The sequence below is a fragment of the Populus trichocarpa genome, chromosome 2, assembly GCF_000002775.5.
Source record: "Populus trichocarpa isolate Nisqually-1 chromosome 2, P.trichocarpa_v4.1, whole genome shotgun sequence".
In the NCBI taxonomy this organism is placed as follows: Eukaryota; Viridiplantae; Streptophyta; class Magnoliopsida; order Malpighiales; family Salicaceae; genus Populus; species Populus trichocarpa.
In genome coordinates this window covers 4,495,562-4,513,152 of record NC_037286.2, presented here as the reverse complement: position 1 = coordinate 4,513,152, position 17,591 = coordinate 4,495,562, and the positions used below count along the sequence as shown (strand labels likewise).

The following is a 17,591-nucleotide window of genomic DNA, read 5'->3' as shown; positions in this document are numbered from 1 at the left end:
CAGCGTATAATGTAACAACATTAGGGTTTCTTAATCCCTAAAGTTTTACAACTTTAAACCGTGTACAAAGAAATCTTAGAGAAAATTATGAAAACTTTCGTAGTTCCTAAAAAGTTTTTATTTCATTAAATATACTCTAAGAAAAATAGCCCATAAGACTATTTAAATAAATTAGAAAAAAAAACTTTCTAATGAGTAAGATCCTAATTAAATTAAAATGAAAGTTCTAAAAAAAGGTAAATTTTTCGAGTTGGACTTTGACGTGTTTCCTAACTTGAACGAAACTATCTTCACATTTTTATATGAAACATGTCATTTGAGCAGAATCTTAGCATAAATTAATAAAGATTTATGACACATTTTTATCAGAAAACTAGTTTGACGAAATTAGCTCCTCGTGGAATGTAGTGAACTGGCGTAACAACGAAAAGGACTTTCAATTATCACTGTCATGGCTGTATGCAGGACAAGATGATGTAGAGGTCTAGGCTGGAATTTATTTTTCGTAATACAAAAGTGTGCTAACACTATGATCTTGTAATCAATTAACACGTCGCATTCTTATCTATACAATAAGTAGTTGTTTAAGGGTTTGGTCTATGCCATATTATTGTAGGACATTCGGTCAGCAACCAGAGGAAAAATAGACATGAAGTAGCAGTACAAATAAGAAGTTAGGTGTGTGCGTGCCATGCTATGTTCAAGAAACTGACAGCAACCCAAATGAATTTGCAGATGAGTGGAACGAAGATGAGGCCATGATTGAAATTCTTTCCAACGGAAATGACTCGAGCCAAACTTTGGTTGATTAAATAAGGTTGTTAGCGATGAAAAGAAGTTTTCTTTACATTGCTTTAATCACTGTCTCTAGTGAAAATGAATGGTTCCAAACTGTGCCTTGGGTCTTCTCCTCAATGTTAGGGACCGAACCGCCAGTTATGGAGGTTTGAATGGTTGACGTTACAGTATGTGGGGCCGATTATCTTGTCTTAGAAAGGGTGTTGAAACTGTGGCTTCCGAGAGAGTGCTTGTATGACAATTTCAGGTAATGAGGTATCTGGTTACACTTTAATGGACAAAAGCTCTACTGTTTATCGAAGACTTCTTACCCAGCAATTTTTGCTTTTACGAGTAACAGGGTTGTGAACGAAATGGACATGATGAGGAGCACTGTCCGGTTTAAAAATGGATGACATGTGGTTGATTTGATTTAACAGGATTTATTTGTGTTCTGTTTGGTTTAATCAAAACGAACAGCCATTCGGCCCTTTCCCTCCTCTTTCAATCCTCGAGTGGATTACCTGGAGCAATATTTTCTTTTAAAAAAAAACGGATCGATTTCATTGCTTGGCTTGATCAGCTTGTCTAGCTTGTAGCTGCATATTCCGTCACTTCTTTGCAGCCATAATGTTCGAGCTCCTTTGCAAATTGCAGCTGTGGAGGGGGGAGTAGAAAACTACGTGGTCTAACAATGAAGATGTCTTGAAGAAATATAAAGCCAGAACCCAATCAAGCCCGAAGTTAGCCCGAAGATGCCAGGCCCATTTTTGGTAGCTAGCCTATAAGACATACAAAGTTGCAGAACCTTTCGGCAAAATTGTGTTCGGTAACTTAAAATATTTGTTGGTGGTTTTTTTATAAAAATATAATTTTTTTTAAAATATAAATCACATCTTTAAAATTTAAAAATATATATTTTTTATATTAACCCATAAAAAAAAAAACCAAAACCACCTTCAAACCAAACCTTCGTATGCTGGCATTGTGCCTTTGTCATTTGCCAATCCATCAAAGAATTTGCTTGTCGTCACGGATTCTTTTCTTGCTATCTCCAGGGCATTCACTACAAAGTTTTGTCCTCGGTGCTGACAACGTCAACGCGGATTATACAACAAAATAACATTAATTTGAAACAAATAAAAAAATAAATAATTAATTAATTTTTTAAAAACCTGTTTTAAAATGCAAAACCAAATAAATTCCAAGTACATTACTAGCTTTTTAGATTGATATTATATCTACCTCTAATGTGTTTTTGCACATTGATTTGTATTTACATACATATTTGTTGTGTGGAAAACGGTAGGTTTTGTTTTAAAAAAAAATCTTTGAGCAGCACAATTTACTTGATAATATCAAGTGCGTGAAATAATTGATAAATCATAGAAATATTTTATACTAATATTTTGATGACCATATTTTATTCTTAGAGTAAACCTGCATTTCTCCCTAATACTAATATTTTGATGACCATATTTTATTCTTAGAGTAAACCTGCATTTCTCCCTAGTAAGTACACCGAGTTTATCAATCAAGCCCATAAACTAATTTTTCCATCTATCAACCCTCGAACTTTCAACATTTTCCAAAACCCTTTTTTTCATTACAGATTTAGACTCCGATCGGAAAAATATACACGGTTCAAAGATTACCCCACCCTCGAAAAGAAAATAGTCCCCCACATTCACTTCTTGATAAGAAAGAGAGTTCCATGTTCAAAAAAAAAAAAAACAACGAAAGAAAGAAGAGCGCGAGAGTTCACCACACATACAAGGGGAGAACTGAATCATGTCTAGGAAGTAACTATTTACACAAAGAATAAAGCCAGAATTACTACTCTAAGTGTTCGACCACGATGATTAAGAATATAAAGAGAGAACAAAGAGGGGGGGAAAGGCAAACATCCTCTTTATCTTCTCGCACAATTACAAACACATTCCTATTGACTGCTTTCCCAAAGAAAATAATCAATAGGAGCCATAACCCACCCCCACAATAAGGATAACACACCATCGTGGCTATAGGGAGAGCAGAATTGGAACTCGATTGTAAGTTCCTAATCAAAGAGAACTTCCGTCAACATGATGAACTGAACATCCAAAGGATTTTCAGAAACCCATGTTGATGATGCGGGGGGATCAACAGTTAAATGAGTTATCCTATCATCATTGGTGTGGCTCCTTGGAAGTGGAGTAGGTTCTGCTTTCAGTGACTGTAGAGTTGGCAAGGACCTCGGGTGCAATTTCCCAGCTCCCACTTCTCCTTCCCCAGCTTGAATGTCTAGTGTCTGATCGAATTGTGGGAGCTCGGTGATCTGAACTCAATACTGAGTCCATCTCTGATGTATTATGAGGTGGCCCATTACTCCCTCTGCTGCATATGTCCTCATCAAGTTCTTCAATATTACGACGCTGGGAGATTTTCAATAAATCTTCACCAATATCTAGGTCATCTTCAACCTTTGAGCGTGGATCCCCACCAGAATCTTCAACATCTGTTTCCTGGGTGCTGGGCAACGTGGGCTTTTGTTGTACTTCCTCTTGAACAAAAGCCCTGAAGTTGTTCTTTGAAGGCTTAACCTTTGTGCAAAAGACTTCAAGAAAATTATCAAAACAACCAAGGTCATAGACATTGATCCTGTTGTCAGCTCTGTACCGGAAATTTTCATATGTGGTCTGTATAGAATAAAGTAACATTAGTTTTAGCTAATACATGAGTGGAAAACATATTGAATAACCACATAACAGAAAAATAATAGCCTTCAGATGCTACAAGGATGTGATAGCAAACGTAAGCATCCCATCTCATACATATGGAAAAGAACAAGTAAATAAATATAATTCCTAGGAAAAAAAAACCTCTCGCTTTCTATTATTTCAGGGGAAAAGTTTGCTTTTTTCTTCACAGAGAATGCAAGTAGTCATTGCAGAACTAATTATGCTTCTAATATTGCAATACTTCATACCATTTATTACCCCAAAAATAGATAAAAATATCCAGTACACAATGATTCATGGAGGCAAACTGCTATTGCTTTCATTTGATGCTTGGGTTTCTCCAGGTTTATCATTTGATGCCCATGAATCTGAATGGTGACATGTTAAAGATTGCTTATATATTTCCACTAAACAGACTGTTGTGATCTCATAATCTGACAACTAATGATGAAAGACCATTAAAAAACTCTACTCTGGCATTTAGACCATAGTTATGCCGCACATTTATTAAGAAACGAGATTTGGTTGATTCAAATTTAATTCAATTAAGCATAACAGAGACTAACACATAACATAAGTCTTACGGAAAAAAACTTACCTGGTTTGTGCCTATGAGGTACAAATGGAAGCCAGTAAGTCCACCAACAAACCACAGGGAAATAAAACTATAGACCATTAGAATGACAGATGCAGGAGATTCTTTCATTGCCTTCCAAACTGTGCCTTGGTAATCATCCATCAAAACTTTAATGTACAAGGCAGACATGGAAAACACATAGATGCAGAGAAGAGTCGATGAAGAAACGAACATAAAGAAGTACCGGTAGTTGCGCTGCCCATATACAGCATAATTAGCTTTTCAACAAGAACACTTAGACGAATACCAAAAAATGGAGAAGCAATGTTAACAGGACATACACAAGAAAGAAAGAAGTTAAAACGCAGGTTAAACAGCATACCAATCCAATGCACTGGCCCACCCAAGGACAATGATGATCAAATCGCTCCACACAATTGTTGCAAATGGAGCAATGGGAGCAGCGGGGAGGACGATAAAGCATGCATGTATCACAATACTTAACCCGAACAGGAATGCCATTAACCATAACTTCTTTTGTCCGTGGAAACTGGAGGCTCGGTGTTTGTCTTCCCCCAACCTCAACAGACACAGAAGAATCATATCGAAACTCCTCTTCGGGTGGATGTGAATTGCGTGGAATAATGCCTGGGTCCCTGGCTGATGTGAGGGAAAGAAGAACCAACACCTGTCAAGATCAGCCATCGAATTAAATAAGACATAGGATTTGCTACAGAATAAACATTTGGAGGACATGATTTCAGATTCGTGCTTCACTTTTGATCCAAGAAAGCATACTTCCAAAAGCACCCCTTTTGAATTATACACCTTTTGAGATGAAGTTCTCAAAACCCAGAAGCAGCAGCTTCAAGTGCATTGAACTGCAAATATTATTCACTCGCAAAAGTCTAGAAAATTGTACACCTTCCTAGTTTCTACCATCAAATTCTAGAGCAAGGTCAAAAGGTATTTTTAAGTCAGTTCTTGTGAAAATGTCATTGGGATAATTTGTGGTCACCCTGCTTTCACAAATTACAGCCTCTCATATTGATCATATTGAGCTTGGCACCATCAAATCGTGTCCACTTGCGGCACTACACTATCCATACCATGGCCTTTAGAATCACATGCAAATCACTTTCTTTTAAGTTATAAAAATTTATACAACAAAAGAAGAACATAGAAGCTTACCATCTATCTTAAAACAGGCATACGTGAGCATGAGAAATTCCAAAGCAAAGAAATAGCACATCCAGTTCTATAAAATTCATATAACAAAAACAATTTTATCAAGTGCCAAGGGATTAAGCAAACTTACATAGATAGTAAAGATAATTGCCATCACCAGAATCACATACCCTACATTATCCGGTGAAAATTCATGGCGAAGATGCCTCGCAACAAACACACAAAAGATTATTATAGGAACAATGATCAGCAATAAAGTGACAATCAGTGACCTAGCATCAGGTCCAAAGATCAATCTCCCACCAAGGATGAATTTCTGTAGAAAATAGACAAGAAAAACATTAGATGCTGAAAATTTCACACCATGATAAGTCTTAACTTTGACCAGAAGAATGAAACTTGACAAAGCAAAGAGGCATTTTCATGCTTCCAATATTTGGGAATAGCATGTCAAAAATATAAGGTTAGCATGTAGTTTGAGAATCTTGAATGATTGTTTAAGAAAAAAAATATGAATAATTCCACAAAGAAATCCACAATTCCCCTCTTTCAAGCCAGCAAGTTGCGCACTGATCAGAGGTCCTAGCCCTACTCCCAAAGAATAGCAAGGTTTCAAGATCATCCAGCTTGGATGCACATGTACATGTCCAACTCATGTCAAGCAAGAACATTTCACTGCTTAAGGACATCCGAACACTGTGCTCAATGCTATAATGAATCTATGGACCCTCTTGTTCACACTTGCCAAGTAATTGCAACTTATGTTAGAGCTCTCTGATTATTGAAAATTATCAAACAACTATACTACTGCACAAGAAATCCCTGTCTTACTAGTTAGTGGAGCTATTAATCCTAATCCAAACCTCAAAGGCACTTGCAAAACCTCCCAGCAAGGAAACCTCTAATGTCAGCGCCAGTAGCATTGCCACCAACAGAACACAAGCACTGCTAAACATAACCACAAACCCATAATTTGATCATTATACTACAAAGTCGCCAAGTTTCGATTCTAACTTAACCAAACCACCCTGCAGTCTACTGCACGAATAGGTGAACCACTATAACTCAAGGGAACACAAGTCCAGGATCTAAAAAGACTAACAACAGTCTCTATGGTTCCATTCATAGCCCTTGAACCCAAATTATCAGAAATACAGTACCCAATGCTTGATTGAGTACAAACAACAAAAAATTAAAGATATTTTACCAAAAAATCTCAGTTTTTTTTTTCTTACACGACTTTCAGTGGCCTATAATAATAAATAAATAAATAATTAAAACTCAACGCGGCAATAAAACAAAAGTTCAAAGTTACTGAAAGTGTCAGATTTTCCCTACTTCCTCCATTTTAACAGTAACCAAACAGAGTGCCACTGACACAGTGGCTTTTTAAACAAAATTCTAAAGTGATCCCCAACAAAGAAACTGAAAAATTCAAGCAAAACCCACAAATTTCACAGCAAATGAAACCAAACCCAGATGCTAAAAACCACTAATTTACACAAATATAAAAAAGAAATCAGAAGAGTATACAAATTTAATAAAGCCTTACATTACTCCCTCTCCATACTTCGAACACGCGCTTTGCCATGACCCAAATCCGCACGCTTATCCTCCTCTTTTGTTCAACTACTACTAGTATCAGTACTACACAGGCAAGGAATCGAACACTTCAAACTCGCTCTTGCTTCTTCTTCTACTTTTAACATTTCAAAATCCATTCAAAAAGAAAAAGGAATCCACCAAACTAAATCAATCAATCTCATTCGACTCGTCATCGCAGTAAAATACACTAGACTCGGTTATTGAATTTTAAATATTGCTGTTAGGTTTTTTGCTTTGGGCCCTTTTCTCTCTCTGTCTCTGCGGGTTTTTTATTATTATTATTTTGTGATGGTAATTATATGGGATTGAAAAATAAAAAAGTAAAAATATCCATGGGAGAGGTGGAGGAGGAGGATTTAGTAATTGTACTGTACATACTGGGATAATAAACTATATTTAATTCACTTTTCTTAGAAGAAAGAAATTTATTTAATTTATTAATCTAACCCCACCTTTTCTATTGGATGATTCGATCGCCAGCCTGCCTTTATTGGTCCAATCAGATTGGATTTTCCTTTTTTATATATATTTGTCAGACGGGATTTTGAAATTTGCTAGCAGTCATCTTTCGTGTGCGGAAGTACTAATCTGTCACAGGCTTCACTCGTTTTCAAATAGTTGTGGGGTCAAAGATGACGTGGCAAGATATTAATGGTGATGAAAGGACTGTTCACAGTTGATTAATTGAGCTGGTGGGGGGATCTTTGGAAATTTAATTGGTTAAAAGGGACAAATAAGAATAATTTTTAATGATGTAATAACATGAGATTATGGAATGATAAACAGCCTGGCTGGCATGATTTCTTCTGATTTAATCCGTGTTTAACTATTTTGATTATATCAATGCCATTCGTGTTTGAACTTCGAACTTTGAACTTTGAACTTTGAACTTTGAAGGGGCTAATCACTACTAACCTCTCTCTCTCTTCTTCTTTTTTGCCCTTTTATTAGTTTATTTCTCACACACCCGCGCACCACCGCGGGCTGAGGAAAAACAAAATTCACGTAAACAAATGTTTAAGGAAACAAAATATAAGAATCAAGTTGGTGATTCAATTGCTAATTTAAATAATATAGTTCAAAAATTCTAACAGCAACAATAAATAAACATACAAAAAAAATAACAATGAAAAAAAAATAAAAAAAACTTAACATGAATCGACTCGAATCATGAAGCAACTTAATATTGAATGACAAAACTAAAAAAAATTAAAACAAAAAAAACCATGGTTAACAAGGTTAATTCTCAAACTTCACGATGATTGATATAAGATTGGGATAATCTCATGAACAAAAACGCAGGAAAGAGTTTGCATATTAATTTCTAATAAAAAAAAATAAAAATATGATAACTCCATGAAAAGAAAAGAAAAAAGATGAAACTCAATCTTTAAGTATATAAAATGTTTAAAGATGAAAATTAAAAAACATATATAATTTAACCGAGCCCATCTAGGTTAAGATTCCAAATCTCTCAACCAATCATGATACCAGAATGACCACATTTAAAAGAAAATTGAATAAAATTATAAAATTCAATTATCAAACAACTTAATGTTGAAGGACACAAGTGATAAAAGAAATTTAATTTAAAAAAGCAATGAAAAAATATATGAGTCAACCCGCAAACCCAGTGACCATAAAAATCATGAAATCCTTGAATCGGGTTCGTTCAATAATCTTAATTCCCAGCCAATTTATTTTTGAAGGATGAGATCATGAAAAAAAATATCAATTTTAAAAACTTGCCATAGAAAAAAAGTAGCAATAAAAAGAATGGAGACCAAATTTGATAGAAAAAAAACCCATGAAAGATGAAATTGTAAAAAAAAAATAACTGGGGCAACTCAATAGAAAGAGAAGGAGAAAAAAAAACACGAAAATTAGTTTCCAATAAATTAAATGTTGAACGGTGAAATGGAGATAATTCAATTTAAACAAAGGACAAAAAAAATTCAATTCACATTAACCTTTGAAACCAATAAATCTGGTCTTGAACTAAGGACTAACCCTATAACTATAAGAAAAAATATAAGTTAACCCGCAAACTTCACAATCATAGGCACGGGATTGAAATAACCCAATAAAAAGGAAATGAAAAAAAGGTAGGAATATCAATTTCAAATAAATTAAATGTTAGGGGATGAAATTGAAAAATATTAAAAAAAAACAAAAAAAAAAGTCAACTCACGTTAACCTTTTAAACCGGTGACATGGTCATGAACCTGAAACTAATTCTATAGAAGAAAAACCATAAAAAATAATAAAGCAAAACTCTAAAAAAGGGTTTAAAAAAATTAGCTTTAAAAAGAAAAAAAATCAAGCCAACTCGGGCAAACCTCCTAACCCAGTTTAATTTCTAAAGTTCGCAACCTATGAAATCCTTGAATTGTGTTTAATCAAAAAGCTTAATTCTCAACCAATTTAATTTTGAATGACAAAATTATTAAAAAATATATTAATTTTAAAAATTTACCAAAGAAAAAAAAACGATAGCAATAAAAAGAATGAGAAACAAGTTTAATAGAGAAAAAAACCACGGAGCATAAAATAATAAAAAACAAAACCTAAAAAATAGTGTGAAACAAAATAAATAGCAATTAAAAGAGTGTAGACTGGATTTTAAATAAAATATATAATTTTATAGCTTATTAAAAATAAAAAAATAGTAATAAAAAAACAGGGACCAAATCATTTGGTGGCCAAACGGTTTCGCACGCACTGCCTAAATGGCGCAGGAGATGTCCACTATACCGGCTTTGTTTTTAAAAGCATCAAAGTAATTATATTATTTTAAAAAAATAGAAAGATAGAAATGCACATGATTGGTAGGCATCATATTATTTTATTATAGGGTTAAATTAATAATTTTACCGTGAAAAAATAAAAGAACAATCTAACCCTAAATAATTTATAAAAAACAATTGTTTTACAAAGAAAAGATTACATTGTCCCCGTGCATAGTTCAAACTTTAATAGTTAAGAAGCAATTTCATAATTTCATAATTACACATTCACACTATATATTATAATGAATCAATAGTAATTTTCTTGCCTCCGATATGTAGAAAAAAATAGTTCAAACGCAGAAATGTGTTATCAACATTTTGGAAAGTGTCAAAGAAGCATAAGAATCGTCTTTTGATGGATGATATTAGTGTTTTTCTCTCGTGGAATGTACACCTCAACTATTTGACTGTACCGTTTTTCTTCCTAGTGGATCTCCATTATTTATCTAACTTTTGTCGTAGTCCTTGAAATTTTTTTTAAAAAAATTAATTTATTTTTAGTATTTTAAAATTATTTTAACATGCTAATATTAAAAATAAATTTTTAAAAATAAAAAAATTATTTTAATATATTATCAAGCTAAAAATTATTTTAACAAACAACCTTAATATATATATATATATATATATATATATATATATATATATATAAACATCATATTCATATGCCTTGACTTTGTAAGTTTGCGTGACGATAGAAATCCTAACTTTTCCATGAAAACTCCTAATCGCCATGAACTCCAAAATTAAAATAAGTAATAAATAGTTTTCATGAAACAATAAAGTATGTTGTTTTAATAATTTTATTCAACTATGAACTATGATTAAAGAATTCTCTTAACTGTATATATATAAAAAAATTGGATTCATGGCTAAATCCTTGCCACAAACTAATTGAAGGGAGTATTTGTTTTACGGAAAATGGTTTCTGGAAAATCACTTTTCAAATTTTCTTGTGTTTGTTTGCCATTAGAAAAGTTAGTCAACGGAAAATATTTTCTGGTTAAAGAAAAATTTGATTTGGTTTCCAGGAAAGTGTTTTCCTTTTATTTTTGGCGGAAAACACTTTCCAAAAGTTGTGAAAAATTTAGGCTCCGTTTGTTTGCTGGAAAGTAGTTTCCTTTTGGAAAGTAAATTCTAGGAAAATAAATTCCCAGAAAGTGAATTATTTTTCGATGTTTGGTAGTGTAATGAAAAATAAGGTGGAAAACACTTTCTAGTGTTTGGTTATGTCATGAAAAATGAGCTGGAAAATAACTTATTAATGTTTTATTTTTTAAAAGTTTATTAAAATAATGAGGAACAAATCTTACAAATTAAAAAGTTGAATGAGAATGAAATTGAAAAAAAATATAATTTCATAAATTATCTCAAATAAAATAAATAATAATTAAAATAATAGAGATTAAATCTAAAAAATAAAAAAATTGAAAGATGAAGAAATTAAAATAATAATAATTAACATTTCATAAACTATTTCAAATAAAATAAGTAACAATAAAAAAAATAAAGACCAAATTTGATAGATAAAAAATTTCTAATTAAAAAATGATAGGGGAAAAGTAAATAATAATTATAAAAATGAGAATCAAATTTAATATAAAAATTAAATTCTAAGGGATGAAATTAAAAAAAAAATATTCAAAACAAAATATATATAGCAATAAAGTATATTGTTTTAATAATTTTATTCAATTATGATTAAAGAATTCTCTTAACTGTATAAAAAAAATGGATTCATGGTTAAATCCTTGTGAGGCTTTCCACAAACTAATTCAAATCCAACCTAGGATTTCTAACCTGAATAATCAAATAGCAGCTCTCTGTCCATTAAGAAAGCAACCATTTCCACTACATTTACAGATTATGAACTTGTTGATTTATTATGTTTTGCCTTAGCGCAAGAAAAGGGCTGCAGACGGCAGACGGCAGACCTCAAGGGGTTCTCTTCAAAATCGGTAAGTGAATCGAGCAGGGGCTGGCTCATCACTGTCATTGTTCAAGTTCAGCAAAATAGTCTCTAACAGTTAAAAAATAATATAAATTATATTTTAAAATCTCACTTACAGCTTAAGTTTTTAGATTGAATTGGTTCTTTAACATGGTATTAAAGCCTTAATGACCAAGCGGTCTCGAGTTCGAATCTCAACATTCCTATTTATTTCATAAAAAAAATTAAACACAAGATAATATGAGCTTGTGCAAATTTCAAACCCAAAGGACTTTCACTTGAGAGGATATATTAGAAAATAATATAAATCATATTTTGAAACCTCACCTAACAACTTAAACTTTTATATTGAATTAGTTTTTTAACACCACGAATTAAATATATACGAGTGTTAAGAGAGTATTTAGTAATTCCATTAAAGGGCATTTAGCACTCACTCATTATCATCATCTTGGATTCTAGTCATAAAATACCAACTTTCGGGCTCATTCTTGCAAACAAAATCTACTACTACATGTTTTAAGAGAATGACAATTTTATCATTTACAAACGTCATGTTAGCGTTTAATCAAGGATATAATAGTAGTTTTCATTTTTCATAATTGTTTTCTTGACTTTTCTCTATTTAGATTTTCTTTCCTTCTCATTTTCTTTCCCTTCATTTTCCACCTTCTTCCAAATAAATTTTAATATGTTGATATTAAATATAAATTTGATGTTTTTTTTCAATTTCATCATCCTTTAATTTTTTTATCTGTTACTTTACTATAAAAAATAGAGACAAAATTGATAGATTTGAAGGATGATGAAATTAAAAAAATTAAATTTTATAAATTATTTCAAATAAAATAAATAGTCATCAAAAGAATAGAGACCAAACTTGACAGATGAAAAATTTTGAGGATGAAATTAAAAAAAATCATATTTCATAAATTATTTTAAATAAAATAAATAGTGGTAAAAAAGGACCAGTTCTCACAGATAAAAAATTAAAAGATGATGAAATTAAAAAAATAATCAAATTCCATAAATTATTTCAAATGAAACAAACAGTAATCAAAAGAACGAGGGTCAAATCTGACAGGTAGAAAAGTTGGAGGATGAAATTAAAAGAAATTTTCAATTTCATAAATCATTTTAAATATAACAAATAGCAATAAAAAAAATAAGGATCAAATCTAACAGATCAAAAAGTTGAAGCATGATGAAATTAAAAAATATATATAATTTCATAAATTATTTCAAATAGAATAAATAGCAATCAAAAGAATGAAGACCAAACCAGACATATAAATGATGAAATTAAAAAAATAAAATTTTATAAATTATTTCAAATAAAATAAATAGCAATAAAAAGAATGAAAATCAAATTTGATAGATTACAAAATTTAATTAAGAAAATGATAAAAGAAAAAAAAATAACAATGAAAATAATAAGGACTAACGTTGAAATAAAAAACAAGTTAAATCAAATTTCAAATGATAAAATTGAAAATTAATAAAAAAAAATAAAAAACAAAATATATAAGAGATTGATGATTAAATTTGATATAATCGATAAATAATAGGATATATTTATTTATTTAATTTCTAGAAAGTATATTTTACTCAAAAAAAAAAAACTAAGTCAAATTTTTTTTAATTAATTTTTTTTTTCATTGATAAACTTTTTAAATGGTAAATAAACCTAGAAAAATTTGAAAAATAGTTTCGAAAACCACTTTGCTTGGAACAAACTATTAGTAAAATTGAAACTTCCAAATCTTCTTCCCTATTAATTATACAAGCTTATGACTCGATGAATGAATGGGGCCGGGTGACTTGAGACCAATCCTAAAAACCTCATGTTATTCATTAATTTTCAGATGTTAATCATATTTCATTATTATCACAATTGAGACACACACTATCTCCACCTTTTCTTGCACAGCCTCAGCGTTAGAACTGATGGTGCCGTATATATGTTTCGTTATTATTTCCGCTCTCTTCGAGACATATTTCTGTGCACAGTGCACGTGCATGTATCTAGGATGCAATTACGTGATTTCCTTTTCATATGTTTAATTAGTCTTATTATTGTGCAGGAAATGAAGAACGATATGCAGCTAGCCTCCGAGCTAGCTTGCTTCGTTGTACAATGAAATAATTAGACCTGTGATTGAAGAGCATATATGTGAGGGATATACCCAAGACAACGTAGCCACCACTGTTGCTGAGAAGTGGATACAAGTATGTTGCGCGAAATTGAAGGCTGAATTTTACCTTTATTAATTCCTCCATTGTCAAAAACATTGCCTGCACTCCACAAGAAGACCGTTGAACAAGCACAACCCGCTGAAGAACCTGGTTATGACGACGAAGTTTCTGACAAGTGGAATACGTGCATAACTGTAGGAGATAAATAACAGAATCAATAACTGTTAAATAACTGATTCTGTTATGAAACCGTTTTGTTAGTAACTGTAATGCTAACAGAAACTGCACACGTTATATTTCTTTTGTTTCATTTGCTACTGTAAGGCTATATATAGCCAAGTTCATTCAATAAACAGTGTAGAAAATACAGAGAGTTACAAAGCTTTGCTTTGTCATTGATCAAAGATTTCTCAACAATTGGTATCAGAGCCGCAACTTTGAACCATCCAAACACAGAGTGCAAGAGAGATGTCTAGCGAAGGAAATTTTGTGCAGCCTTCCATTCCCCGGTTTGATGGTCACTATGACCATTGGAGCATGCTTATGGAAAATTTCCTACGTTCAAAGGAATTCTGGGGACTGGTAGAGATTGGCTATGATGAGCCAGCAAGTGGACTTGTGCAAACGGATGCACAAAGGAAGAAGATGGATGAGCTGAAACTAAAGGATCTCAAAGTGAAGAATTATCTCTTCCAAGCCTTGGATCGCACAGTTCTTGACACAATTCTAAAGAAGGATACTGCCAAAGATATTTGGGATGCCATGAAGAAAAGATTTGAAGGAAATGCAAGAGTCAAGAAGTCTCATCTTCAAGGACTACGACGAGAATTTGAAACTTTGGATATGAAATTCAATGAAGGAGTAACAGAATACTTTTCTAGAGTCATGACAGTAGCAAACAAGATGAGAGTCTATGGAGAAGAGATGGGGGATGTGAAAATTGTAGAGAAAATTCTTCGCACCCTCACAGAAAAATTTAACTACATTGTCTGCTACATAGAAGAGTCAAAAGACATTGACAAACTTTCTGTGGATGAACTTCAAAGCTCATTAATTGTGCATGAGCAGAAGTTTTGGAAAAACCATGGTGAAGAACAAGTTTTGAAGGTTACTCTGGAAAAAGGAAAAGGCAGAGGACGAGGCAGGACTACTTATAAGGGTAGAGGAAGAGGAAGGGGCAGCGGTAGCAACAATTTCAACAAAGCCACAGTTGAATGCTATCGATGTCATAGACTGGGCCATTTCCAGTATGAGTGCCCTTCTTGGAATAAAGAAGTTAACTATGCCAAGAACATTGATAAGGAAGAGGAGATGTTGATAATGTCCTATGTAGAAGAAAATAAAGCTAAAGGAAGAGATGCATGGTTCCTTGATTCAGGATGCTCAAACCACATGTGTGGAGATAAAACCATGTTCAGTTGGCTTGATGACAGTTTTTGGCAACTGGTAAGGTTAGGAAACAACACCAGAATGAATGTGATGGGCAAAGGAAGTGTGAAGCTGCACTTGAATGGAATAAACCTCACTGTGACTAAAGTATACTATGTACCTGAACTCAAGAACAATCTCTTGAGCGTAGGGCAATTTCAAGAGAAAGGTTTGGCAATTCTGATCCAAGGAGGAGTATGCAAGATCTACCATCCTCACAAAGGTTTAATCATTAAAACAAACATGAGTGCCAACAGAATGTTCATTCTATTATCTAAATTACAAGAGACATCTCAGCAACAACACGATGAGTGCTTTCACACAAACTCACAAAGCCAGCAGAATCTGTCACAACTTTGGCATCACAGATATGGACATCTAAGCTATAAAGGCTTAAGAACCCTGCAGAGCAAGAAAAAGGTACGTGGCCTTCCCTCATTTACTGTCTCAGATGAATTGTGCACAAACTGTATCATGGGGAAGCATCACCGTGATTCTATACCAAGGAAGAGTTCTTGGAGAGCAAGTCAGGTATTAGGTCTCATCCATGCAGACATCTGCGGACCAATTACTCCCATGTCCTGTGGCAACAAAAAATACACACTGTGTTTTATAGATGACTACAGCAGAAAGTCATGGATATATTTCCTGCTTGAAAAATCAGAAGCACTGAGTCATTTCAAGTGCTTTAAGAAAATGGTGGAGAATGAGACATGTCTATCTATCAAGTGTCTCCGAACAGATAGAGGAGGCGAGTTCACCTCACTTGAATTCAACAAATTCTGTGAACAACATGGCATTAAGCGGCAACTGACGACTGCCTACACCCCTCAACAAAACGGTGTAGCTGAACGAAAGAATAGAACAGTAATGAACATGGTTCGTGCAATTCTATATGAGAAGAAAGTTCCAAGAACACTTTGGGCAGAGGCAGTGAACTGGAGCAACTATGTCCTGAATAGATGTCCAACCTTGATGGTCAAAAACATCACACCAGCAGAGGCGTGGAATGGAATTAAGCCCTCTGTTGATCATTTTCGTGTATTTGGGTGCATAGCACATGTTCATGTACCAGAGGCACAAAGAACTAAACTTGACAATAGAAGTGTTAAGTGTATACTTCTGGGTGTTAGTGAGGAATCCAAGGGCTATAAACTATTCAACCCGATTACAAAAAAAGTAGTGGTAAGTAGAGATGTGATATTTGAAGAGGAGAAACAATGGGATTGGGATGAGAACTCTAAAAAGCAGATGTTGGTGGACTTAGAATGGGAAGATAGTGATGGAGAAGGAGTAGATGGTGTTAATAATAATGACACTAAACATGAGGATAATTGTAGTGAGGATAATGAGGGAAATGCAAGCATTGAACAGAGAGACATTGAAGCTAATGAGGGAGATGTATGCACTGATAATAGAAACAATGAAGATAATGAAGGAGGTACAAGAATGAGAAATCCTCCTACATGGATGAAGGATTATGTTACTGGGGAGAGCCTCGGTTCTTCTGAAGATGAAGATTTGGCTCTGATAATGTCAAGTGATCCATTGCATTATGAGGAAGCAATGACAGATACAAACTGGAGATTGGCTATGGACAAAGAAATCAAGTCCGTAGAGAAGAACAAGACATGGACATTAGTTACATTACCTGCTGAAGTCAAGAAAATTGGCGTGAAATGGATTTATAAAACCAAGTATAATGAGCATGGAGAGTTTGAGAAGCACAAAGCACGTTTGGTGGCTAAAGGTTACACACAAAAGCATGGAATAGACTATACATAAGTATATGCTCCGGTGGCAAGAATTGAAACTGTAAGGATGATAGTGGCTCTAGCAGCTCAAAGAAACTGGAATATTTTCCAGATGGATGTGAAGTCAGCTTTCCTCCATGGTGAACTTATCGAAGATGTGTATATTGAACAACCAAAGGGCTATGAGGTTAAGGGAAGTGAGGACAAAGTCTACAAGCTGCACAAGGCACTGTATGGCCTAAAACAAGCTCCACGAGCTTGGTTCAGCCGTATGGAAAATTACTTTATCAATGAGGGTTTTGACAAATGTCCAAATGAGCAGACACTCTTCACCAAACGGAGCAAAGAAGGTAAAATGCTTATTGCAAGTGTTTATGTCGATGATTTAATATACACTGGTGATGATGAAGAGATGATAAGTAGTTTCAAGTGTTCAATGATGCAAGTGTTTGAGATGACTGATTTGGGCAAAATGAAGTTCTTTCTTGGCATTGAAGTATCACAACAAGGGGATGGTATCTTCATTTTCCAAAAGAAATATGCACTCGAGATCTTGAAGCGATTTGGAATGATAGAAAGTCGTGAAGTCAATAGCCCGATTGTTCC

The 17,591-nt window shown here is 33.3% G+C and overlaps 1 protein-coding gene across 1 annotated transcript; it reads right to left on the bottom strand.

Annotated features, from left to right (window-relative positions):
• Positions 1-2,537: 2,537 nt before the first annotated feature.
• On the bottom strand, positions 2,538-7,208 carry LOC7467803 (protein S-acyltransferase 8). The gene is made up of 5 exons (XM_002300873.4): positions 6,815-7,208; positions 5,393-5,578; positions 4,457-4,762; positions 4,096-4,329; positions 2,538-3,455 (listed from the first exon to the last, which is right to left on the bottom strand). The coding sequence occupies exons 1-5, from the start codon at positions 6,851-6,853 to the stop codon at positions 2,946-2,948; spliced, it is 1,275 nt and encodes a 424-aa protein (XP_002300909.1). The 5' UTR covers positions 6,854-7,208; the 3' UTR covers positions 2,538-2,945.
• Positions 7,209-17,591: the final 10,383 nt, after the last annotated feature.

Coding starts and splice junctions, on each gene's coding strand:
- LOC7467803 (XM_002300873.4), bottom strand. CDS start 6,853: ATGGCAAAGCGCGTGTTCGAAGTATGGAGAGGGAGTAAT. Junction 4,330..4,456: donor TGGGCCAGTGCATTGGATTG/GTATGCTGTTTA, acceptor GTATATGGGCAG/CGCAACTACCGGTACTTCTT. Junction 3,456..4,095: donor ACCTCATAGGCACAAACCAG/GTAAGTTTTTTT, acceptor TATTCTATACAG/ACCACATATGAAAATTTCCG.